The 20211-nt window shown below is 50.0% G+C and overlaps 1 protein-coding gene across 2 annotated transcripts in view; it reads left to right on the top strand.

Annotated features, from left to right (window-relative positions):
* Window positions 1-220: 220 nt before the first annotated feature.
* The window catches only part of CRK (CRK proto-oncogene, adaptor protein), a 39077-nt gene continuing 19086 nt past the window's right edge, over window positions 221-20211 (top strand). The window contains exons 1-2 of one of the 2 annotated variants that reach the window (XM_039475740.2): window positions 221-601; window positions 16191-16726. In XM_039475740.2, coding sequence (XP_039331674.1) covers window positions 361-601; window positions 16191-16726 — 777 coding nt within the window. In that variant the 5' untranslated portion in view covers window positions 221-360. The remainder of the gene's footprint in view (window positions 602-16190; window positions 16727-20211) is intronic. The other variant, XM_039475741.2, reaches the window with a different exon arrangement.

Below are 20211 nucleotides of genomic sequence, written 5' to 3'. Positions count from 1 at the left end.
GTGGCGCAGGCGCACATCTCTGCGCGAGGCGGTGAGGCCCCGCCCCCAAGCCCTAGACCCCGCCTCCCGGCCTCCGCAGCCTGGGGCCCGGCCTGGCGGCACCGCCCATGAGGCCGCATGCGCAGTGCGCGCGCGAGGCCGCCCTGCCCTTCTCCCAATGGCGGGCGGCGGGCCCCTTCCCGGCAGCCTCCCCCGGGCAGGGAGCGCGTCATTTCCGGTGGGGAAGGCCCGCGGCTGCCGCCGCCATTTCAGGCGCTGCTGTGAGGCTGGAACCGGAGCCGGTCCGCTGGGCGGCGGGCGCCGGGGACAGGAGGGGCGCGCGCGGCGGCGGCAGCCCAGCGTGTAGGCGCGGAGGCAGCCATGGCGGGCAACTTCGACTCGGAGGAGCGGAGTAGCTGGTACTGGGGGCGTCTGAGTCGGCAGGAGGCGGTGGCGCTGCTGCAGGGCCAGCGGCACGGGGTGTTCCTGGTGCGGGACTCGAGCACCAGCCCCGGGGACTATGTGCTCAGCGTGTCTGAGAACTCGCGCGTCTCCCACTACATCATCAACAGCAGCGGCCCGCGCCCGCCGGTGCCGCCGTCGCCCGCGCAGCCTCCGCCCGGTGAGGGACGGACTGGACGGACGGGACGGGGGGGCTGGGCGGGGTGAGGCCCGCGGAACTGGCAGCCCGGCCGGCTGCTGTTCCAGCGGATCCTCGGGGGTCGCGGGCCGAGGGCTGGGGGACCGCAGCGCCCAGCCGGGGAGGAGGAGCCGTGGGCCGAGGCCCCTGGGTGTGCCTGCGGAGGGCGGCCCGGGGAAGGGGAACTGCTTCGGCCCAGGGTGGGGCTGGCTCCCGGGCCCGGCGCTCGGGGAGGGAGCGCAGGGCAGCGTGCGGACAAAGAGCCGAGGGAACTGTTGGCACTGCAGGGGCATCCCTTGGCAGCGGTGCTCAGAATGAATCCGGTAATCCTGCAAGTGGCTTTTAGGCTGAAATCGTTTCCTGCCGGGTTTGGCCGTGCTCCCCTGGTGGCCTGGGGTGGGAAGTCACCACGTACTGGCCGGGAGGGATGGAGACACCCTCAGGAAGCCGGTCCGTTTTTTCCTTTCTTGGGCATTTTTCCAAAATACTTCCACCGTCCTCTTCCCCGGTGGAGGACGAAGGGAGTGAACTAAGTGCCTGGGTGATCGGAGGACGCCTTCAGGAACCAGCCCGACTCAGTGTCTGGGCATGCTGGCGGTGTCGGAGCGATCTAAGCGTCCTGTAGGCTGTCCTCCGCTGTTACAGGCTCTGGTTCTCAAAGTGTTTAGTGGAGGAAAGACATCTTATTCCAGAAAGTAAACCAGAAGTGAGGCAATGGAAACAGCCCCGTCCCTGGAAGGACCTGGAACTTGATATTCCCTGGACTTGAACAGGGTCCGTGTGTACTCCAGGGCGTGACCTTGCCCAGTGAGCCGAGGCTGCGGGCTGGATCTTCCTGGATGTTGGGAACACTGCGCAGAGGACATGAATGGTTTGCACGGGGTTTCCTTGCCGGGGACCCCAGGGGGTGACTGTCTTGCCGGTGACATTGAGTTGTTTGGGAGGGTTAGGGGAGTTGATACATGTCCTCAGTGCTGGAGACTGTGAGGTGCAGAGTCATTCTGAGGTCCCGTTAGATGTGTATGTCTGTGGAACAGTGTCAGGACTTCTGGTGCCTTCACTCTGTTGCCAAGTCCAGGCAGTAGCTTCTCGACTAGCTGCAACTAGCTCTGGACTAGCGTCTTAACGAATCTAGAAGCTCCTGAGCCAGCCTTTCTACGCTTGACCTAGGATAGTTCTGATTTAGATTTACTTGCTCTGGCCAGAAATAGAGAACTGGATGGGCAGTTTCTTTGTGGTTAACAGATACCAATTTTTATTTTACTTTTTTCTGAGACGGAGTCTTGTTCTGATGCCTAGGCCAGAGCGCAGTGGCGCAGTCTTGGCTCACTGCAGCCTCCGCCTCCTGGGTTCAAGTGATTCTCCTGTCTCAGCCTCCAGAATAGCCGGGATTACAGGTTCGCACCACCATGCCCGACTAATTTTTGTATTTTGTTTTTATTGTTGTTGTTGTTTTTATTGAGACGGGGTCTCGCTATGTTGCCCACGCTGGAGTGCAGTGGCTATTCACAGAGCCGATCTCACTGCTGATCAGCATGGGAGTTTTTTGACCTGCTCTATTTCCGACCTAGGCCAGTTCACCCCTCCTTAGGCAGCCTGGTGGTCCTGCGCTCCCGGGAGGTCACCATATTGATGCCGAACTTATTGCAGACACCCGATCAGCATAGTGCACTACAGCCCAGAACTCCTGGGCTCAAGCGGTCCTCCCACCTCAGCCTCCCGAGTAGCTGGGACTACAGACATGTGCCACCGCGTCCGGCTAATTTTTTTTTTTTAAGTAAAGGCGGGGTTTCACCATGCTGACCAGGCAGGCCTCGAACTTCTGACCGCAGGTGAACTGCCTGCCCCAAAGTACTAGGATTACAGGCATGAGCCACCACTCCTGGCCCAGCACATACCAGTTTTTAAAAATGAATATGGGGTCTTTATATTCACAAAGTATCCTGGGTCTTTCTCATTCTGGCCACCTTAATAGTATTTTTTTGTTTTTGTTTTTGTTTTGAGACGGAGTTTTGCTCTTGTTACCCAGGCTGGAGTGCAATGGCGCGATCTCGGCTCACCGCAACCTCCGCCTCCTGGGGTCAGGCAATTCTCCTGCCTCAGCCTCCTGAGTAGCTGGGATTACAGGCACGTGCCACCATGCCCAGCTAATTTTTTGTATTTTTAGTAGAGACGGGGTTTCGCCATGTTGACCAGGATGGTCTCGATCTCTCGACCTCGTGATCCACCCGCCTCGGCCTCCCAAAGTGCTGGGATTACAGGCTTGAGCCACCGCGCCCGGCCTTTTTTTTTTTTTTTTTTGAGACGGAGTTTCGCTCTTGTTACCCAGGCTGGAGTGCAATGGCGCGATCTCGGCTCACCGCAACCTCCGCCTCCTGGGTTCAGGCAATTCTCCTGCCTCAGCCTCCTGAGTAGTTGGGACTACAGGCACGTGCCACCATGCCCAGCTAATTTTTTGTATTTTTAATAGAGACGGGGTTTCACCATGTTGACCAGGATGGTCTCGATCTCTCGACCTCGTGATCCACCCGCCTCGGCCTCCCAAAGTGCTGGGATTACAGGCTTGAGCCACCGCGCCCGGCCTCCCTTAATAGTATTATAATATGAGATGGGAATATTGATGCACATGTGTTTTCCTTGAACCAGATTTTATTCTACTTTGATGCCACCTGCGTGGTATCTAGGGTTTTGCATTCCACATAGTAACATGACGGCAAACTGTGGTATCTAGGGTTTGGCATTCCACATAGTAATATGGTGGCAAACTGTCATTGAAATTCACTTCTCAGCCTTTTGTTTCACACCTCAGCGTAATGATTTTCTATTTCAGCACTTACCTTGATACTGAGCACCACCTTTTCAAAACAGATAAGAGCTCAGTTCCTTGGCCCAGGACAGAAGGCGAAGATTGCCAGAGTTTGTGGATGGGGTGTGGAAAATTCACAAGTATTGTGATAATTCTTTCTGCCATGTACCCTGTATTTAATGATTCAGTTGCTGTTTTTCTCTCTTGCTTCTGAGACAGGGCCTTTGTCACCCATGCTGGAGCGCAGTAACATGAGCACCGCTCACTGCGCCCTTGACCTCCCAGCCTCAGGACGTCCTCCCACTTTAAGTCTCCTGAGTAGCTGGGACTACAGGTGTGTGCCACCATGCCTGGCTAACTTTTTAAAATGTTTTTGTAGAGATGCTGGGTCTCACTGTGTTGTCCAGGCTGGTCTCAAATTTCCTGGTGTCAGCCATCCTCAGGCTCCCAAAGTGCTGGGATTACAGCTGTAAGCCACTGTGCTTGGCCAGTTGCTGTCTTTTTTTTTTTTTTTTTTTTTTTTTGAGATGGAGTTTTTACTCTTGTCTTCCATGCTGGAGTGCAATAGCTCGATCTCAGCTCACTCCAACTTCTGCCTCCCAGGTTCAAGTGACACTCCGGCCTCAGCCTCCCGAGTAGCTGGAATTAGAGGTGCCCACCACCATGCCCAGCTAACTTTTGTATTATTAGTAGACGTGGGGTTTCGCCATGTTGGCCAGGCTGGTCTTGAACCCCTGACCTCAGATGATCGCCCGCCTCGGCCTCCCAAAGTGCTGGGATTACAGGCATGAGCCACCGTGCCTGGCCCGTCTGTATAGCCTCAGAATTACTTTGTACCTCAAAAATCTCAAGTACTAAGTATGGAATCTTTGTTCTCCCCCTCACCAAGTCCTTTTGAAGTCACTCAGAAATGTCTTAAATTTTAGAGAGGCATATACAGTGTTAATAACTAATGCCTGTTGACTGATTATTCTGTGCCAGGTACTTTGCTCAGGATTTTATGTGCCTTATTTCACTGACTGTCTCCGACAATCTAGTGAGATCAGTAATACGATCTTCATTTATTAAAATACTCCCGTTTTACAGAGGAGGAAACACTCAAATTCAGTAACATGCTTAAGGTTGTACAGCAAGTAAGTGGCTTTCAGAAGTTGAACCTGGGCATCTGGCCTAAGAGCCAGCCCTTTGACACTAGGCTCTGTCAAAGCGGCGTTCCCTCAGGATCTCAGCAGTGCACATGGGGTTTGCATCCTCAATACTTTGTCTCTGCCCTGGAGTCTCAGACTCGGTGGGGTTTCTTTTTAGACGGACTTTCGTTCTTGTCCCCCAGGCTGGAGTGCAGTGGTACAGTCTTGGCTCCCTGAAACCTCTGCTTCCCAGGTTCAAGTGATTCTCCTGCCTCAGCCTCCCAAGTAGTTAGGATTATAGGTGTGCGCCTATATCTGTGCCTGGCTAATTTTTGTGTGTTTTTAGTAGACAACAGGGTTTCACCATGTTGGTCAGGCTGGTCTTGAACTCTTGACCCCAGGTGATCTGCCCACCTTGGCCTTGTTTGTTTGTTTAAGAGACAGGTCTCGGCCGGGCGCGGTGGCTCAAGCCTGTAATCCCAGCACTTTGGGAGGCCGAGACGGGTGGATCACGAGGTCAAGAGATCGAGACCATCCTGGGCAACATGGTGAAACCTCGTCTCTACTAAAAATACAAAACATTAGCTGGGCATGGTGGAGCGTGCCTGTAATCCCAGCTACTCAGGAGGCTGAGGCAGGAGAATTGCCTGAACCCAGGAGGCGGAGGTTGCGGTGAGCCGAGATCGCGCCATTGCACTCCAGCTTGGGTAACAAGAGCGAAACTCCGTCTCAAAAAAAAAAAAAAAAAAAGAGACAGGTCAGGCCGGGCGCGGTGGCTCACGCCTGTAATCCCAGCACTTTGGGAGGCCGAGGCGGGTGGATCACGAGGTCGAGAGATCGAGACCATCCTGGTCAACATGGTGAAACCCCGTCTCTACTAAAAATACAAAAAATTAGCTGGGCATGGTGGCGTGTGCCTGTAATCCCAGCTACTCAGGAGGCTGAGGCAGGAGAATTGCCTGAACCCAGGAGGCGGAGGTTGCGGTGAGCCGAGATCATGCCATTGCACTCCAGCCTGGGTAACAAGAGCAAAAAAACTCCGTCTCAAAAAAAAAAAAAAAAGAGACAGGTCTCACTGTTGCCCAAGCTGGAGTGCAGTGGCTGTTGACAGGCACACTCACAGTGCACTGCAGCCCTTAACTTTGGGGCCAGGCAGTCCTGACTCAGACTCTGAGTAGCTGGGACTACAGGCATGTACAGCTGCACCCAACCCGGGTTTTGTTTAAAGACCAGAATTAAAGAATGGCAAGAAGAGGCTGGGTGCGGTGGCTCATGCCTGTCATGCCAGCACTTTGGGAGACCGAGGCGGGCAATCACTTGAAGTCAGGAGTTTGAGACCAGCCTGGCCAACATAGTGAAACCCCGTCTAGAAGAAATACAAAAATGAGCTGGGCATGGTGGCACACACCTGTAATCCTAGCTACTCAAGAGGCTGAGTCAGAATTGCTTGAACCCAGGAGGCGGAGGTTGCAGTGATCCGAGATTGTACCACTGCACTACAGCCTGGGCAACAGAGCGAGACTCCGTCTCAAAAAATAAAAAATTTATAAAAAATGGCAAGAAGAAGCCGGGCGCGGTGGCTCAAGCCTGTAATCCCAGCACTTTGGGAGGCTGAGGCGGGTGGATCATGAGGTCAAGAGATCGAGACCATCCTGGTCAACATGGTGAAACCCCGTCTCTACTAAAAATACAAAAAACTAGCTGGGCGTGGTGGCGCATGCCTGTAATCCCAGCTACTAGGAGGCTGAGGCAGGAGAATTGCCTGAGCCCAGGAGGCGGAGGTTGCGGTGAGCCGAGATCGCGCCATTGCACTCCAGCCTGGGTAACAAGAGCGAAAACTCCGTCTCAAAAAAAAAAAAAAAATGGCAAGAAGAAAACTGGCTTTATCATTCAGACAATATACATCTATCTAAAGTTAATGATGAAACTTTTTTATTTTTCTTTGCTTCAGTTTTCTCATCTGTGAAGGATGGAAATAGTAATACTCACCTCATAGGGTTGTTATAATGATACTCCACTTTAATTAAGTACTGACATATTAAGTGCTCTGTAAGTATATATAGTGGGCAGAGGGGGGCATAAAACTTGCTTCATTTTGAAGGTGTGGGACAGAAACTAGGGTGGCAATAGTTTGTGGTACTCCCTCAAAGAAGTGAAGAGCTACAGGCCAGGCAGGCAGCCAGGCCAAGCCGCTTCTCTGGAGGTAGCATGAGACTGCCGGTGACCCATCCTTGCCTTTTACGCCTCAGCTTCTGTGTGTTAACTTGTTCATCTCATCTGAGCTTCACACTCCTGATTCTCTTTGTCTTTTCTCAATGTCATGGTGGCCTTATGTTCAGTGGTTCTGGAGAAGTTCTTCCGTGAGAGCTACTTACAGATTTGAAACCAAAATAATTCCATGGTGAAGGGAGTGGGTTTGTTGGTTGCAGGACTGCCCCACATCTTTACTATGCACATGTGAGTTGTGAGTTTCCAAGAGAGGGTGCTGGCTTTTTAGACCTGTTTCTCCACAGAACCTTCCCCACTGCTCTTGCTCAGGCTGGTGTGCAGTGGCTCAGTCATAGCTCACTACAGCCTCACTGTATTACCCAGGCTGGACTTGCACTCCTGGCCCCTAGAGATTTTCCACGAACATTGATTAATAAATTAATCAAAAAAAAAAAAAAAAAAAAGAGAGAGAGAGAGATCCTCCTGCCTCAGCCTCCTGAAGTGCCAAGATTATAGGTGTGAGCCACTGCACCTGCCTGACCACAGGACTTTTGAGAAGCATTTTGAGATTCTGTGGAATTTTCTCTGGGAAACTGCATTGGGCTCTGGATTTAAGAATGAACTGAAAATTGCTGAAGGAGTTTGGAGGGTTGGGCGGTGGTTTAAACTAAATTTGCTTTTCATTGAGCACGTTTTTGTTTTTTTGAGACGAAGTCTTGCTCTGTCACCCAGGCTGCAGTGCAGTGGCGTATTCTCAGCTCACTGCAACCTCTGCCTCCCAGGTTCAAGTGATTCTCCTGCCTCAGCCTCCCAAGTAGCTGGGACTACAGGGGTGCACCACCATGCCCAGCTAATTTTTATATTTTTAGTGGAGATGGGTTTCACCATGTTGCCCAGGCTGGTCTCCACTCCTGACTTCAGGTGATCCACCCGCCTCAGCCTACCAAAGTGCTGGGATTACAGGCGTGAGCCACTGTGCCCAGCCACTAGCCACTTTTAGGAACTTTATTAGATGCATGTTTGACCCCAGTTGACAGAGTCGGGGCAGAGGGACATAGAAGTTAGATAACTCAGACAGCTGGTAAATGAGAGCCGGAATACGTGAAACCTGCAAAGGCCCATCCTCATACCCACCATCTTCGGAACACTGCTTAGGAGGCTGCACATCTTGATACCTCTTTGGGATACCTTCTCAAATGGAAGCCATTGGCCTTTTTAGCCTTTTGTATAGTACAGGTGGTGGTGGGTATTTAAGTCACTCCTGTAAATGCCATAGGCAAAGAAGGAAGGGAGGGAGCCAGAATTGAGAGAAGGGAAGAGAGGGGCTGGTGGTTCATGCCTGTAGTCCCAGCACTTTGGGAGGCTGAGGCTGGTGAATCACTTGAGGTCAGGAATTCGAGACCAGCCTGGCCAAACCTTGTCTCTCCTAAAACAAAAATTAGCCAGGCGTGGTGGTGGGCGCCTGTAATCCCAGCTGCTTGGGAGGCTCAGGCAGGGAGAATTGCTTGAACCCCGGAGGCAGAGGTTGCAGTGAGCAGACATGGCACCAAAACAGAAAATGCTGTGAGATCAAGGAGAGGCTGATGGCACCAGTCACTCTCCGGGTAGCCTTGCCACAAGTGATTTGGCCTGTTTTAGCCACAGAGTCCCCAGGTGTTCTTCCTGAAACCTTCAGGGCGGGAGTGGTGATGTAAAAATTGTTGTAATCTGAGGGCTGAAACGCTTAGAAGGCTTAGAAGTAATGGGTTGAGCAGGTACAGAGAAGCCAGAAGGGTATCTTCTCCTTGCATTGACTTTGATTTCAGTATGTGTGAATTCGTAACTCCACGTTCAGAATCTAACACAGGGTGATGGAGAACAAGCCGGGTCCCAGACATCTGTGAGAGTCCTGTGGTTGCTTCTGTTCTCTAGACTGGCTGGCTGTGTCTCCTTCCTTTCCCGCCCTTCTGTTTCCTGCCTTTGGCTGTTTGTGGTTGGAAGGAGAGGAAAGAGAAAAGGAGCCGGAACACACAGCTGTGGTGAGGTTTGGGCTTATCTGGGACTTGCGTATGTTCTGTTCTCCTCCCTTCCTTCTGGAGTTTGAGTCAGTGAAGCTCGATGGCCCCGTGAGTCTAACTGCCCCAGCGGTGCACAGACACGGGCATTTCTCTGTGAAGTAATTATAATAATGTGTAAGTCAGGTCCATCAAAGGGTTCCCACAGCATTTTGCTTGCATTTCTGTGTATATTGGGATGCCGAGCAAGAAGACAGTCGTAGTGAGCGCAGTTCACACCATGTGGCACTGGAATAAGAGCACTGAGCCTGTCTCCGACCTTCATGCCAGGTGATCTACCAGTTTCCCCTAGCTCATCTTTCAGAGGGACTTGGCTTCATAGTCTTCTTTGTTCTCTCTCCCGCCCCAAAATGTGTTTCATTCGGCCTGCGGTGGCAACTGAGGAATGGTAGCAGTGGTTGGCAGGGAGTGGCTGCCTTCCTTCTTAGGGTGAAGAGCGTGCCTTGGAACCCTTCACGGATGGTCGCAGCTGCCTGTTGCAATTTTGTTGTGTCTCGGGACACAGTGTTGTTGTTGCTGCTACTGTTTTTTGCAGGAACGTGACACTGGTTAAAAGTGAAGGCCAGGTGGGGAAGCTGTCTTCCTGGGACGTGCTGCATTGCTCCTTGCGCACCAGCTGCACTGTGCTTGCTTTGTATCTCCAGCAATGCTGTGAGCTTCTCAAATCTTGGAGGATATTGTGTTTAGCGTCTATTCCAGCACTTCTGAGTTAATGTTCATTTTTTTTTTTTTTTTTTTTTTTTTTTTTTTTGAGACGGAGTTTCACTCTTGTTACCCAGGCTGGAGTGCAATGGCGCAATCTCGGCTCACCGCAACCTCCGCCTCCTGGGTTCAGGCAATTCTCCTGCCTCAGCCTCCTGAGTAGCTGGGATTACAGGCACGCGCCACCATGCCCAGCTAATTTTTTTTGTATTTTTAGTAGAGACGGGGTTTTACCATGTTGACCAGGTTGGTCTCGATCTCTCGACCTTGTGATCCACCCGCCTCCGCCTCCCAAAGTGCTGGGATTACAGGCTTGAGCCACCGCGCCCGGCCTAATGTTCATTAAGAATAATACCTGGCTGGGCGTGGTGGCTCACACCAGTAATTCCAACACTTTGGGAGGACAAGGTGGGTGGATAGTGAGGTCAAGAGATCGAGACCATCCTTGCTTAACACGGTGAAACCCCATCTCTACTAAAAATAAAAAATAATTAGCTGGGTGTGGTGGTGTGCACCTGTAGTCCCAGCTACTCGGGAGGCTGAGGCAGGTGAATCGCCTGAACCCAGGAGGCGGAGGTTGCAGTGAGCCGAGATCGTGCCACTGCACTCCAGCCTGGTGACAGAATGAGACTGTCTCAAAGACAACAACAGAAAGAATAGTATCCAACACTTACCGAGCACTTCTTATCTGCCAACCACTGTCCCAAAAGGACAACTAGTAGGATACCTTGACATGTAGTTGGGTAAACCTTAGCAAGGGAGCATTTCTCTGCCCAGGTTTGATCAGAACCCTTTCTAAGATGTGAGTGCTCAGGTGGCCTCCCTACCACTCTGCCCTAGAGTTTCTTGACCAGGCAGTGCTAAGTAGGTCCCTGTGCTCACACTGACCCTGTCCTGAACAGTTTCTCCATAGGCCTGAAAGGTCATGCTGCATGAGCCTAATGGTGACAGGCAAGGTGGCCATGAATCTTCTTCACTACCAGACTTGAATGGGAATTATTCTCTATCAATGATCCTCCTCGGTAAAGAATCTCCAGAATATAGCACCACCATGCTCTGCCACCACCACAACCAAGTTCACCTCTCCAGTCTTGCGCTCAGAATTAGTGCGATCATGGTCTGCTGGTGCCCGCGGAGTGTTGGCCATGGGGACAGTCCTGGCACTCACACCCCTTTCAGTGTCTGAAACTGGAGAGACAGCCAGTATTCCTGAGTTTGGGCTGTTAACTTGTTTTAAGCTAACAGCCATGAGTTCCACAGGTGGACCTTGTGTAGTATAAGAAATGTGTGACTATCCTTGAGATTGTGTCTTGGTCTCATTCATTTGAATGGAAAGAGAGGCCCTCACAGTGCTCATTCTGCGTTAAGGACTTTCGATTTGCTTCCAAAGTTAACGTTTTATCTTTTTGCCTCTCTCCAGTAGTGAATTTAAAATGTACTTTTCCTGATCATTCTGGAAGAGCTTTTTTTTTTTTTTTTAATTGAGACAGGCTCTGACTCTGTTGCCCAGGCTAGAGTGCAGTGGCACGATCTTGACTCACTGCAAGCTCTGCTTCGCAGGCCTGAGTGATCCTCCCACCTCAGCCTCCGAAGTGGCTGGGACTAAGGGCGTGTGCCACCACACCTGACCCGGAAGAGCTGTTTTCTAACACTCAACAAAATGATGAGGTCTCTAGCTGGGCGCGGTGGTGCACACCTGTAGTCCCAGCTCCCCAGGAGTCTGAGGCAGGAGAATGACTCGAGGCCAAGGCCATGGTGTGCAATGATTGTCCTGTGAATAGCCACATAGTTTAACCTGGGCGACATAGCAAAAACCTGTCTTTTAAAAATTAATAAGACCAGGTACGGTGGCTCATGTGTATGATCGCAACTCTTTGGGAGGCCTGAGGAGCATTGGCCATAGAGGACAGTCCTGGCACTCACACGCCTTTCAGTGTCTTAAAGGGGGAAGAAGATTACTTTGAGCTCAGGAGCTCAAGACCATCCTGGGCGACATGGCAAAACCCTGTTATTTAAAAAAAAAAAAAAAAAGCTGGGTGTTGGTGGGTGGCTTGTGCCTGTAGTCGCAGCTATTTGGGGGGCTGAGCCTGAGGCTATAGAATTGCTTCAGCCCGGAAGGTGGAGGCTGCCGCTGGGCGTGGGGGCTCACACCTGTGATCCCAGCACTTTGGGAAGCTGAGGCGGGAGGATCACCTGAAGTCAGGAGCTCAAGACCAGCCTTGCCAACATGATGAAACCTCGTCTCTATTAAAAATACAAAAATATTATCTGGGTGTGGTGGTGGGCTCCTGTAATCCCAGCTACTCAGAAGGCTGATGCAGGAGAATCGCTTCAACCAGGAAGACGGATGTTGGAGTGAGCTGAGATCAAGCCATTGCACTCCAGACTGGGCGACAGAGCAAGACTCCATCTCCAAAAAAAAAAAAAAATAGAGAGACCCTGTCACACACAAAAAAGAAAATCCCAGCAATAAGCAAAGAATTAAAAACATTTAATAGTAGGCTGGATGCAGTAGCTCACACCTATAATCTCAATACTTTGGGAGACAAAGGTGGGCGGATCACTTGAGCCCAGTTCGAGACCAGCCTGGGCAACATAGCAAAACCCCATCTCTACAAAAAATACAAAAAATGAGCCAGATGTGGTGGTGTGTGCCTATAGTCCCAGCTGCTCAGGAGGCTGAGGTGGGAGGGTCACTAGAGCCTGGGAAATGGAGGCTGTAGTGAGCCGAGATTGCACCCCATCCTGGGCAGCAGCAAGACCCTGGCACGGTGGCTCACACCTGTAATCCAAGCACTTTGGGAGGCTGAGGCGGGTGGATCACCTGAGGTTATGAGATCTGTCTCTATTAAAAATACAAAAAATTAGTGGGGGCATGGTGGTGGGCATCTGTAATCCCAGCTACTTGGGAGGCTGAGACAGGAGAGTTGCTTGAACCTGGGAGGCGGAGGTTGCAGTGAGCCGAGATCATGCCACTGCACTCCAGCCTGGGCTACAGTGAGACTCTCAAAAAAGAATCATCTGGGTACAATGCCATCTGCACTTTTAGTCTGAGCTACTCAGGAGGCTGAGGTGGGAGAATATCTTGAGCCCAGGAGCTTGAGACTGTGGTGAGCACTGATCCCACTACTGCACTCCAGCTTGAACAACAAGAGTTGGATCTTCTCTCTTAAATAAAAGCACATACTCAGGAGGCTAAGGTGAGAGGATTGCTGGAACCAGGAGTGTGAGACCAGCCTGGGCAACATAGGGAGAACCCTGTCTCAAAAAACAAAGCCAAGGCCAGGCATGGTGGCTCACTCCTGTAATCCTAGTACTTTGGGAAGCCAAGGCAGATGAATCACTTGAGCTCAGGAGTTTGAGACTGGCCTGGGCGACATGGCAAAACTATGTCTCTACAAAAAAATTAGTTGGGTGTGGTGGTGCGCTCCTGTAGTCCCAGCTATTCGAGAGGCTGAGGTGTGGCTGGTTTCAGCCTGGGAGGTGGAGGTTGCAGTGAGTTGAGATCACACCACTGCACTCCCACCTGGATGGCAGAGCCAGACCACGCTGTCTCAAAACAACAAAGGCAAAACCCACAAAACTCATTTGGATTTTTGTTTCTTTGAGACAAGGTCTTGCTGTGCTGTCCAGGCTGGAATGCAGTGGCATGATCACAGCTCATCATAGCCTTGACCTCCTGGGCGCAGCCCATTCTCCCACTTAGCTTCTCCAGTAGCTGGGACTCAGGCATGCACCACCATGCCTGGCTATTGTTTTTTGTTTGTTTGTTTTTGAAGAGATGGGGTCTCTCTTTATTGCCCAGGCTGGTCTTGAACTACTGGCACCAGTCAGTCCTGCCTCAGCTTCCCAAAGTGCTGGGATTGCAGATATAAGCCAGCTGTGCCTGGTCATTTTGTTTTTTCCAGCTGCTTTATGTTTATTTTTTTATTGTCGGGGTCTTGCTCTGTCACCCAGGTTGGAGTGCTTTGGCACGATCATTGGTGCACTGTACACTCATAGAATTCCTGGGCTCCAGCGATTCTCTCACCTCAGCCTCCTGAGTGGCTGCAGCTGCAGTCATGCACCACTACGCCCAACTAATTTTTAAATAATTTTTATAGTGATGAGGTCTTGGCTGTGTTGCCTATGCTGGTCTCAAAATCCTGGACTCAAGCAGTCCTGCCACCTCAGCCTCCCAAAGTTCTAGGATTACAGGTGTGAGCTACCACGCCTAATACATTTCCGTTTCTCGTCTCGTCTCGTCTAGTCTCTTCTCTCTTCTTCTTGTCTTTTTTTTTTTTGGACGCGGAGTCTTGCTCTGTTGCTCAGGCTGGAGTATGGTAGTGTGATCATGGCTCACTGTAGCCTTTGACCTCCCAGGCTCAAGCCATCCTCCTACCTGAGCGTCCTGAGTAGCTGGGACTGCAGACGTGCGCTACCACGCCCAGCTAATTTTTAAATTTTTTGCAGTGACAGCCATGTTGCCCAGGCTAGTCTTGAACTCCTGAGCTCCAGGGATCCACCCGCCTCAGCCTCCCTAAGTGCTGGGGTTAGAGAAGTGAGCCACCATGCCCAGCCAGAACTCATTCTCTATAGAGTTGTTTATTACTTCTTCAGGGAACCGAAACGTGAAAAATCAGTGAAGATAATTTGCTCTTTTGGGTGCTTAGCTGAGTGCAGTTAAAGGTTTGTATTCCTAATTAAAAACTTTATTTCTTACGGGCATGGTGGCCCACACCTTTAATCCCAGCACTGTGGGAAGCCGAGATCCCAAAGACCCTGGGAGTTCACCAGCCTGAGCAACATGTCAAAACCCCTCTCCACAAAAATATGCAAAAAGTAGCCAGATGTGGTGGCGTGTGTCTGTAGTCTGAGCTACACCAGAGGCTGGGGTGGGAGGATTGCTTGCGCCCGGGAGGCTGAGGCTGCAGTGAGCTATGATCATGCCACTGCATTCCAGCCTGGGTGACACAGAGAGACTCTGACTCATTAAAAAAAAAAAAGAAACTGTGATTCTTGTTTGAACTTAACTCATTTTGTTTGACTGTTTGTTTATTTTCCTTGAACTTTAGAATCAGCATAGACGAAATACATCCTGAAGTATGTTCTGTGTGTAGGGCCACATACACGCTTGTGTCTTAGGAATTTTAAGTGTCCCCTAACATCTTTCTCTGCATCCTCAGTGTGTTACCAGATGTTGAGTATTTTAACATTTATTTCCCCAAGCATTCTTTCTTTCAATGACCTGTTAGCTTCATAGCAGTCTAGTTTCTATGTTTTATTTAAGATCTTGGGGATTGATTTTTAAGCAGTTAGCCCATTAGTTTATCGGTTTCAGCTTCTTGGTTCTGATGCCTTTTAACTGTCAGAGATAAAATTGAGATCAGCTATCTTCGATCAAAAAAGATAGGAGAGGCCAGGCGCTGCAGCTCATACCTGTTAATCCCAGCACTTTGGAAGGCTGAAGCTGGAGGATTGCTTGACCCCAGGTGTTTGAGACTAGCCTGGGCAACATAGTGAACCCCGTTTCTACAAAATATTTAAAAATTAGCCAGGTGTGGTGGTGTGTGCCTGTCCCAGCTACTCAGGAGGCTGAAGTGGGATGATTGCTTGAGCCTGGGAAGTCAAGGCTGCATTGAGCTGTGATCGTGCCGCTGCATTTCAGCCTGAGCAACACAATGAGACCCTGTCTCAACAACAAAAACCACAACAACAAGATAGTTTTTCTTAAGTTGGAATTGTACATTCTAGATGTGAAGAGAAAAAATGTACGAGCTCAGTGTAGTTACTAAGCTCTCTCCACCTTCTTCTGGAGCGGCTGTGGGGACCCATGAAAAACAAGAGCTTGCTACGTTTCCTGAGGTTGAAAAGGAGATGTAGGCTGGTCACGGTGGCTCATGCCTGTCATCCCAGCACTTTGGGAGGCCGAGGCAGGCGGATTTCCTGAGATCAGGAGTTTGAGACCAGCCTGACTGACCTGGTGAAACCCCATCTCTGCTTAAAATACGAAAATTAGCTGGGCATTGTGGCGCATGCCTATAATGCCAGCTACTTAGGAGGCTGAGACAAGATAATAGCTTGAACCCGGGAGATGGAGGTTACAGTGAGCCAAGATTGTGCCACTGCACTCCAGCCTGGGCAACAGAGTGAGACTCGGTTTCAAAAAAAAAAAAAGTAGATGCAACAGAACCGTGAGCCCTGTGCTGCTCTGTGAATGGGGTGGCAACAGAACATATTTGGAGAATGCGCCAAAAGTCCCCCTGTCTTTGATGGAGACTCGAGCACATCCTGAGCAGCCTCCTCTGTCCTGGCCTTTGATCCTTCTCTGGGATGGGCGTCTTTCTTCCCAGGGGTGTGTCTGCTTCCAGCTGTGATGTTGGTATGCTATGAAGAGAAGGGGTTATCTTTTCTAGAGTTTTTTTTTTTTTTTTTTTTTTTTTTTTTTGCTGATTAAATCTCGACTAAACGTGTATGGGGCAGGCATAAAATCTCCATTTTGGCCAGGCACAGCGGTGACCTCCTGTAGTCCCCGCTACTTGGGAGTTTGTGGTGAGAGGATCACTTGAGCCCAGGAGGTCGAGACCAGCCTGGGTGATATAGTGAGATCCTAACTCTAAAAATGAAAAATAAAATCTGCATTTTGTCTCCAGTGTAGTACATCATTAAATAACACCCTGCTCTGTTTTTTCCAGGGGTGAGCCCCTCCAGACTCCGAATAGGAGATCAAGAGTTCGATTCATTGCCTGCTTTACTGGAATTCTACAAAATACACTATTTGGACACTACAACGTTGATAGAACCGGTTTCCAGATCCAGGCAGGGTAGTGGAGTGATTCTCAGGCAGGAGGAGGCGGAGTATGTGCGAGCCCTCTTTGACTTTAATGGGAATGATGAAGAAGATCTTCCCTTTAAGAAAGGAGACATCCTGAGAATCCGGGATAAGCCTGAAGAGCAGTGGTGGAATGCAGAGGACAGCGAAGGCAAGAGGGGGATGATCCCAGTCCCTTACGTCGAGAAGTATAGACCCGCCTCCGCCTCAGTGTCGGCTCTGATTGGAGGTAACCAGGAGGGTTCCCACCCGCAGCCACTGGGTGGGCCGGAGCCGGGGCCCTATGCGCAACCCAGCGTCAACACTCCGCTCCCTAACCTCCAGAATGGGCCCATATATGCCAGGGTTATCCAGAAGCGAGTCCCCAATGCCTACGACAAGACAGCCTTGGCTTTGGAGGTACATAATGTGCAAAACATAGAAGGAAGAGATCTGCCGCAGGGCCTCGGTCCTCTTAGAGCTTTGTAGGAACGCTGACTTGCAGCACTGGGATGTTGCAGATGTCAAGCCGTTAAGTACTGATGTTGGCATTGAATGTGGGGTTTTCTCTTTCTCGTAGAAAACCTGTTTGGGAATGAGTAAGCTTAAAACTGTAACCGAATGTTCTTAATTGCTCTACTAAACACACGTGGACTACTTTCATAACACCACCTGAATTCACAGAATTAACCTCAAACGCTTTTCCTCATCTGCACCCTCACCTGTCTCGCTTTCTGTTTGTCGTTGTCTGAAAGAAGGTGGGTTCAGATGGATTTGAGTGTAAGAAGTGGTCTTTAGCAAAGCACTTAACGTGGAATTTTCCCACAAAAACATGTTTTGCTTCAGGGGGCGTGAAGTTCCTTATCACTAACTGTGTGCATTCAGTAAGAACTCAGGAGGAAACAGTGAGGCCTAGTCGAGGTGTGCAGAGATTGAGACCCAAAGCTGTTCATTCTGAGGAGCAGCAGCAGCTGCACGTGGTCTTTGTTGTTAAATCATTTCACACACAAGAAGCCAGTTCTGCCTGAGGAATTAATTTTTGCCTTTTGCTGGTGAAGTATCTTAGGTAGCCCATTTCCTTCTGGCCAGCCATTACATCATGTTAATTCTCTTTCACACTCACACCTTTGTCCCTCACCTCCTTCCTTTCTTCCTCTCTCCCTTCCTTCCTTTTCAGAAGAGCTGATGGTTCAGTGTAAAAGCTAGTACTGATTGGGCACAGTGGCTCACACTTGTAATCCTAGCGCTTTGGGAGGCTGAGGCAGGTGACCACTTGAGAGCAGGTGTTAAAGACCAGTCTGGGAAATATAGTGAGACCCCAGCTTTTTTAGCCAAAAGTTAAAAAGTTGCCAGGTATGGTCATGCACCTGTAGTCCTAGCTTTGATGAGAAGTGAATGCATGCCGTCTAGGGTTAGCACTACTATTGTTTGGAGGGTAAGGAAAATCATTTCTAGCCTCAGATTTTTCCTTAAGTTTAGATGAGCATCCAACATGGTGCTGTGCATATGATGGATGTGATTCTTTTTTCTTTCTCTTTGTTTATATCTGGCTTTTCTGAGTCACTAGATAAAACTTTTGACATTTATTATAGACTTTGTTAACACTGAGTTGAAGTAATATGAAAACATGGAACAAAGGCTGGGCACGGTGGCCTCATACCTGTAATCCCAGGACCTTGGGGGAGGCCAAGGTGGACATATCACTTGAGCTCAGGAGTGGGAGACTGGCGTAGGCAACATGGCAAAACCCTGTCTCTATGAAAAATGAGCCGGGCGGAAGGCACGTGCCTTGGCTCATGCCTGTGGTCCCACCTCCTCGGGAGGCTGAGGAGGGAGGATCACCTGAACCTGAGAGGTCATGGCTGCAGTGAGCCGAGATCACAACACTGCACTCCAGCCTGGGTGACAGTGAGGCTCTGTCTCAAAAAAGGAAAAAAAAAAAGCTATGGAACAAGCCGGCTGACACCCAGGAGAAACTAGTTATCTCATTAATTCTGCTTCTGTTTGCATTTCCTTTCTCCAAGAGGTTTAATCATGCCTGCCTTGATTAGAGGCGTTACTGCTCAGGAAGATGGTTGAACTTCTCTCCCTGCTGTGAAGTACACATCTTACAAATAAAGATTTGAGTAGAAAGCTAGTTTATGATCTTAGTAAGTTTTCCTTTTTGGGTATCTTGTTGTTTTGAGATGGAGTCTCGCTCTGTCACCCAGGCTAGGGTTCAGTGGCGAGATCTCAGCTCACTGCAACCTCCTCCTGCTGGGTTCAACCTCCTGAGTAGCTGGGATCGCCACACCTGGCTAATTTTTGTATTTTTAGTAGAGATGGGATTTCACTATGTTAGCCAGGCTGGTGTTGAATTCCTGACCTCAAGTGATCCGCCCACCTTGGCCTCCCAAAGTGCTGAGATTATGGGCTTGTGCCACCATGCCCAGCTAATTTTTGTATTTTTAGTAGAGATGTGGTTTCTCCATGTTGGTCAGCCTGGTCTCAAACTCCTGACCTTGTGATCCACCCTCCTCGGCCTCCCAAAGTGCTGGGGTTACAGGCGTGAGTGCCCCCGCACCCGGCCCGCACCTTTGTTTCTAATTGTCTTATATATTGAGGTCACTAAGATTTTCTTTGAAGAAAGAGTTTCAATGCTTCAAAGAAAAATTTGGATAGGTGTGATGGCTCGATCACCTGAAGTCAGGAGTTTGAGAACAGCCTGGTCAACATAGTGAAACTCCGTCTCTACTAAAAATACAGAAATTAGCCAGGTGTGGTAGCATGCGCCTGTAGTCCCAGCTACTCGGGAGGCTGAGGCAGGAGAACTGCTTGAACCGGTGCAGTGGAGGTTGCAGGGAGCTGAGATCACGCCAGTACATGCCAGCCTGGGCGACAGAGTCTCGGTTTTCAAATAAATGAAGAGGCCTATCATCCCAGCACTTTAGGAAACCTAGATTGGAGGATCACTTGATGCCAGGATTTCCAGATCTGCCAGGGCAATGTAGCAAGACCCTGTCTCTACAGAATATTTAAAAATTAGCCTGGTATGGTGGTATGCCAGACTCACTACTTGGGAAGCTGAGGCAGGAGGATCATTTTAGCCCAGGAGGTTGAGGCGGTAGTGAGCCATGTTTTTGCCATTGTACTCCAGTCTGGGAGACACAGCAAGAAAGTCTCAAAAAAAAGGTTGGTTTTTTTATTTTTAAATAAATAAACTTGGCCGGGCACGGTGGCTCAAGCCTGTAATCCCAGCACTTTGGGAGGCCGAGGTGGGTGGATCACAAGGTCGAGAGATCGAGACCAACCTGGTCAACATGGTGAAACCCCGTCTCTACTAAAAATACAAAAAATTAGCTGGGCATGGTGGCGTGTGCCTATAATCCCAGCTACTCAGGAGGCTGAGGCAGGAGAATTGCCTGAACCCAGGAGGCGGAGGTTGCGGTGAGCCGAGATCGCGCCATTGCACTCCAGCCTGGGTAACAAGAGCGAAACTCCATCTCAAAAAAATTTAAAAAATTTTAAAAAAAAATAAATAATAAATAAATAAACTTACAAAACAGTGTTTCAAGAACCACTCCCCGTCATCTCACAGATATTTTCTGCATGGTGTATTTGCTGTGATCAGTCTTTCATTAGAATATAAGTTAGTAGGCCGGGTGTGGTGGCTCATGCCTGTAATCCCAGCACTTCCTTCAGGAGGCCGAGGCAGGCAGATCACCTGAGGTCGGGAGTTTGAGACCAGCCTTGCCATTGTGGAGTAACTCCATCTCTATTAAAAATACAAAATTATACGCCGGGCGCGGTGGCTCAAGCCTGTAATCCCAGCACTTTGGGAGGCTGAGGCGGGTGGATCACGAGGTCAAGAGATCGAGACCATCCTGGTCAACAAGGTGAAACCCCATCTCTACTAAAAATACAAA

Source organism: Saimiri boliviensis, chromosome 17, assembly GCF_048565385.1.
Source record: "Saimiri boliviensis isolate mSaiBol1 chromosome 17, mSaiBol1.pri, whole genome shotgun sequence".
In the NCBI taxonomy this organism is placed as follows: Eukaryota; Metazoa; Chordata; class Mammalia; order Primates; family Cebidae; genus Saimiri; species Saimiri boliviensis.
Note: the sequence above shows the minus strand (reverse complement) of the source record. Positions and strands in the feature narration are given on the sequence as shown.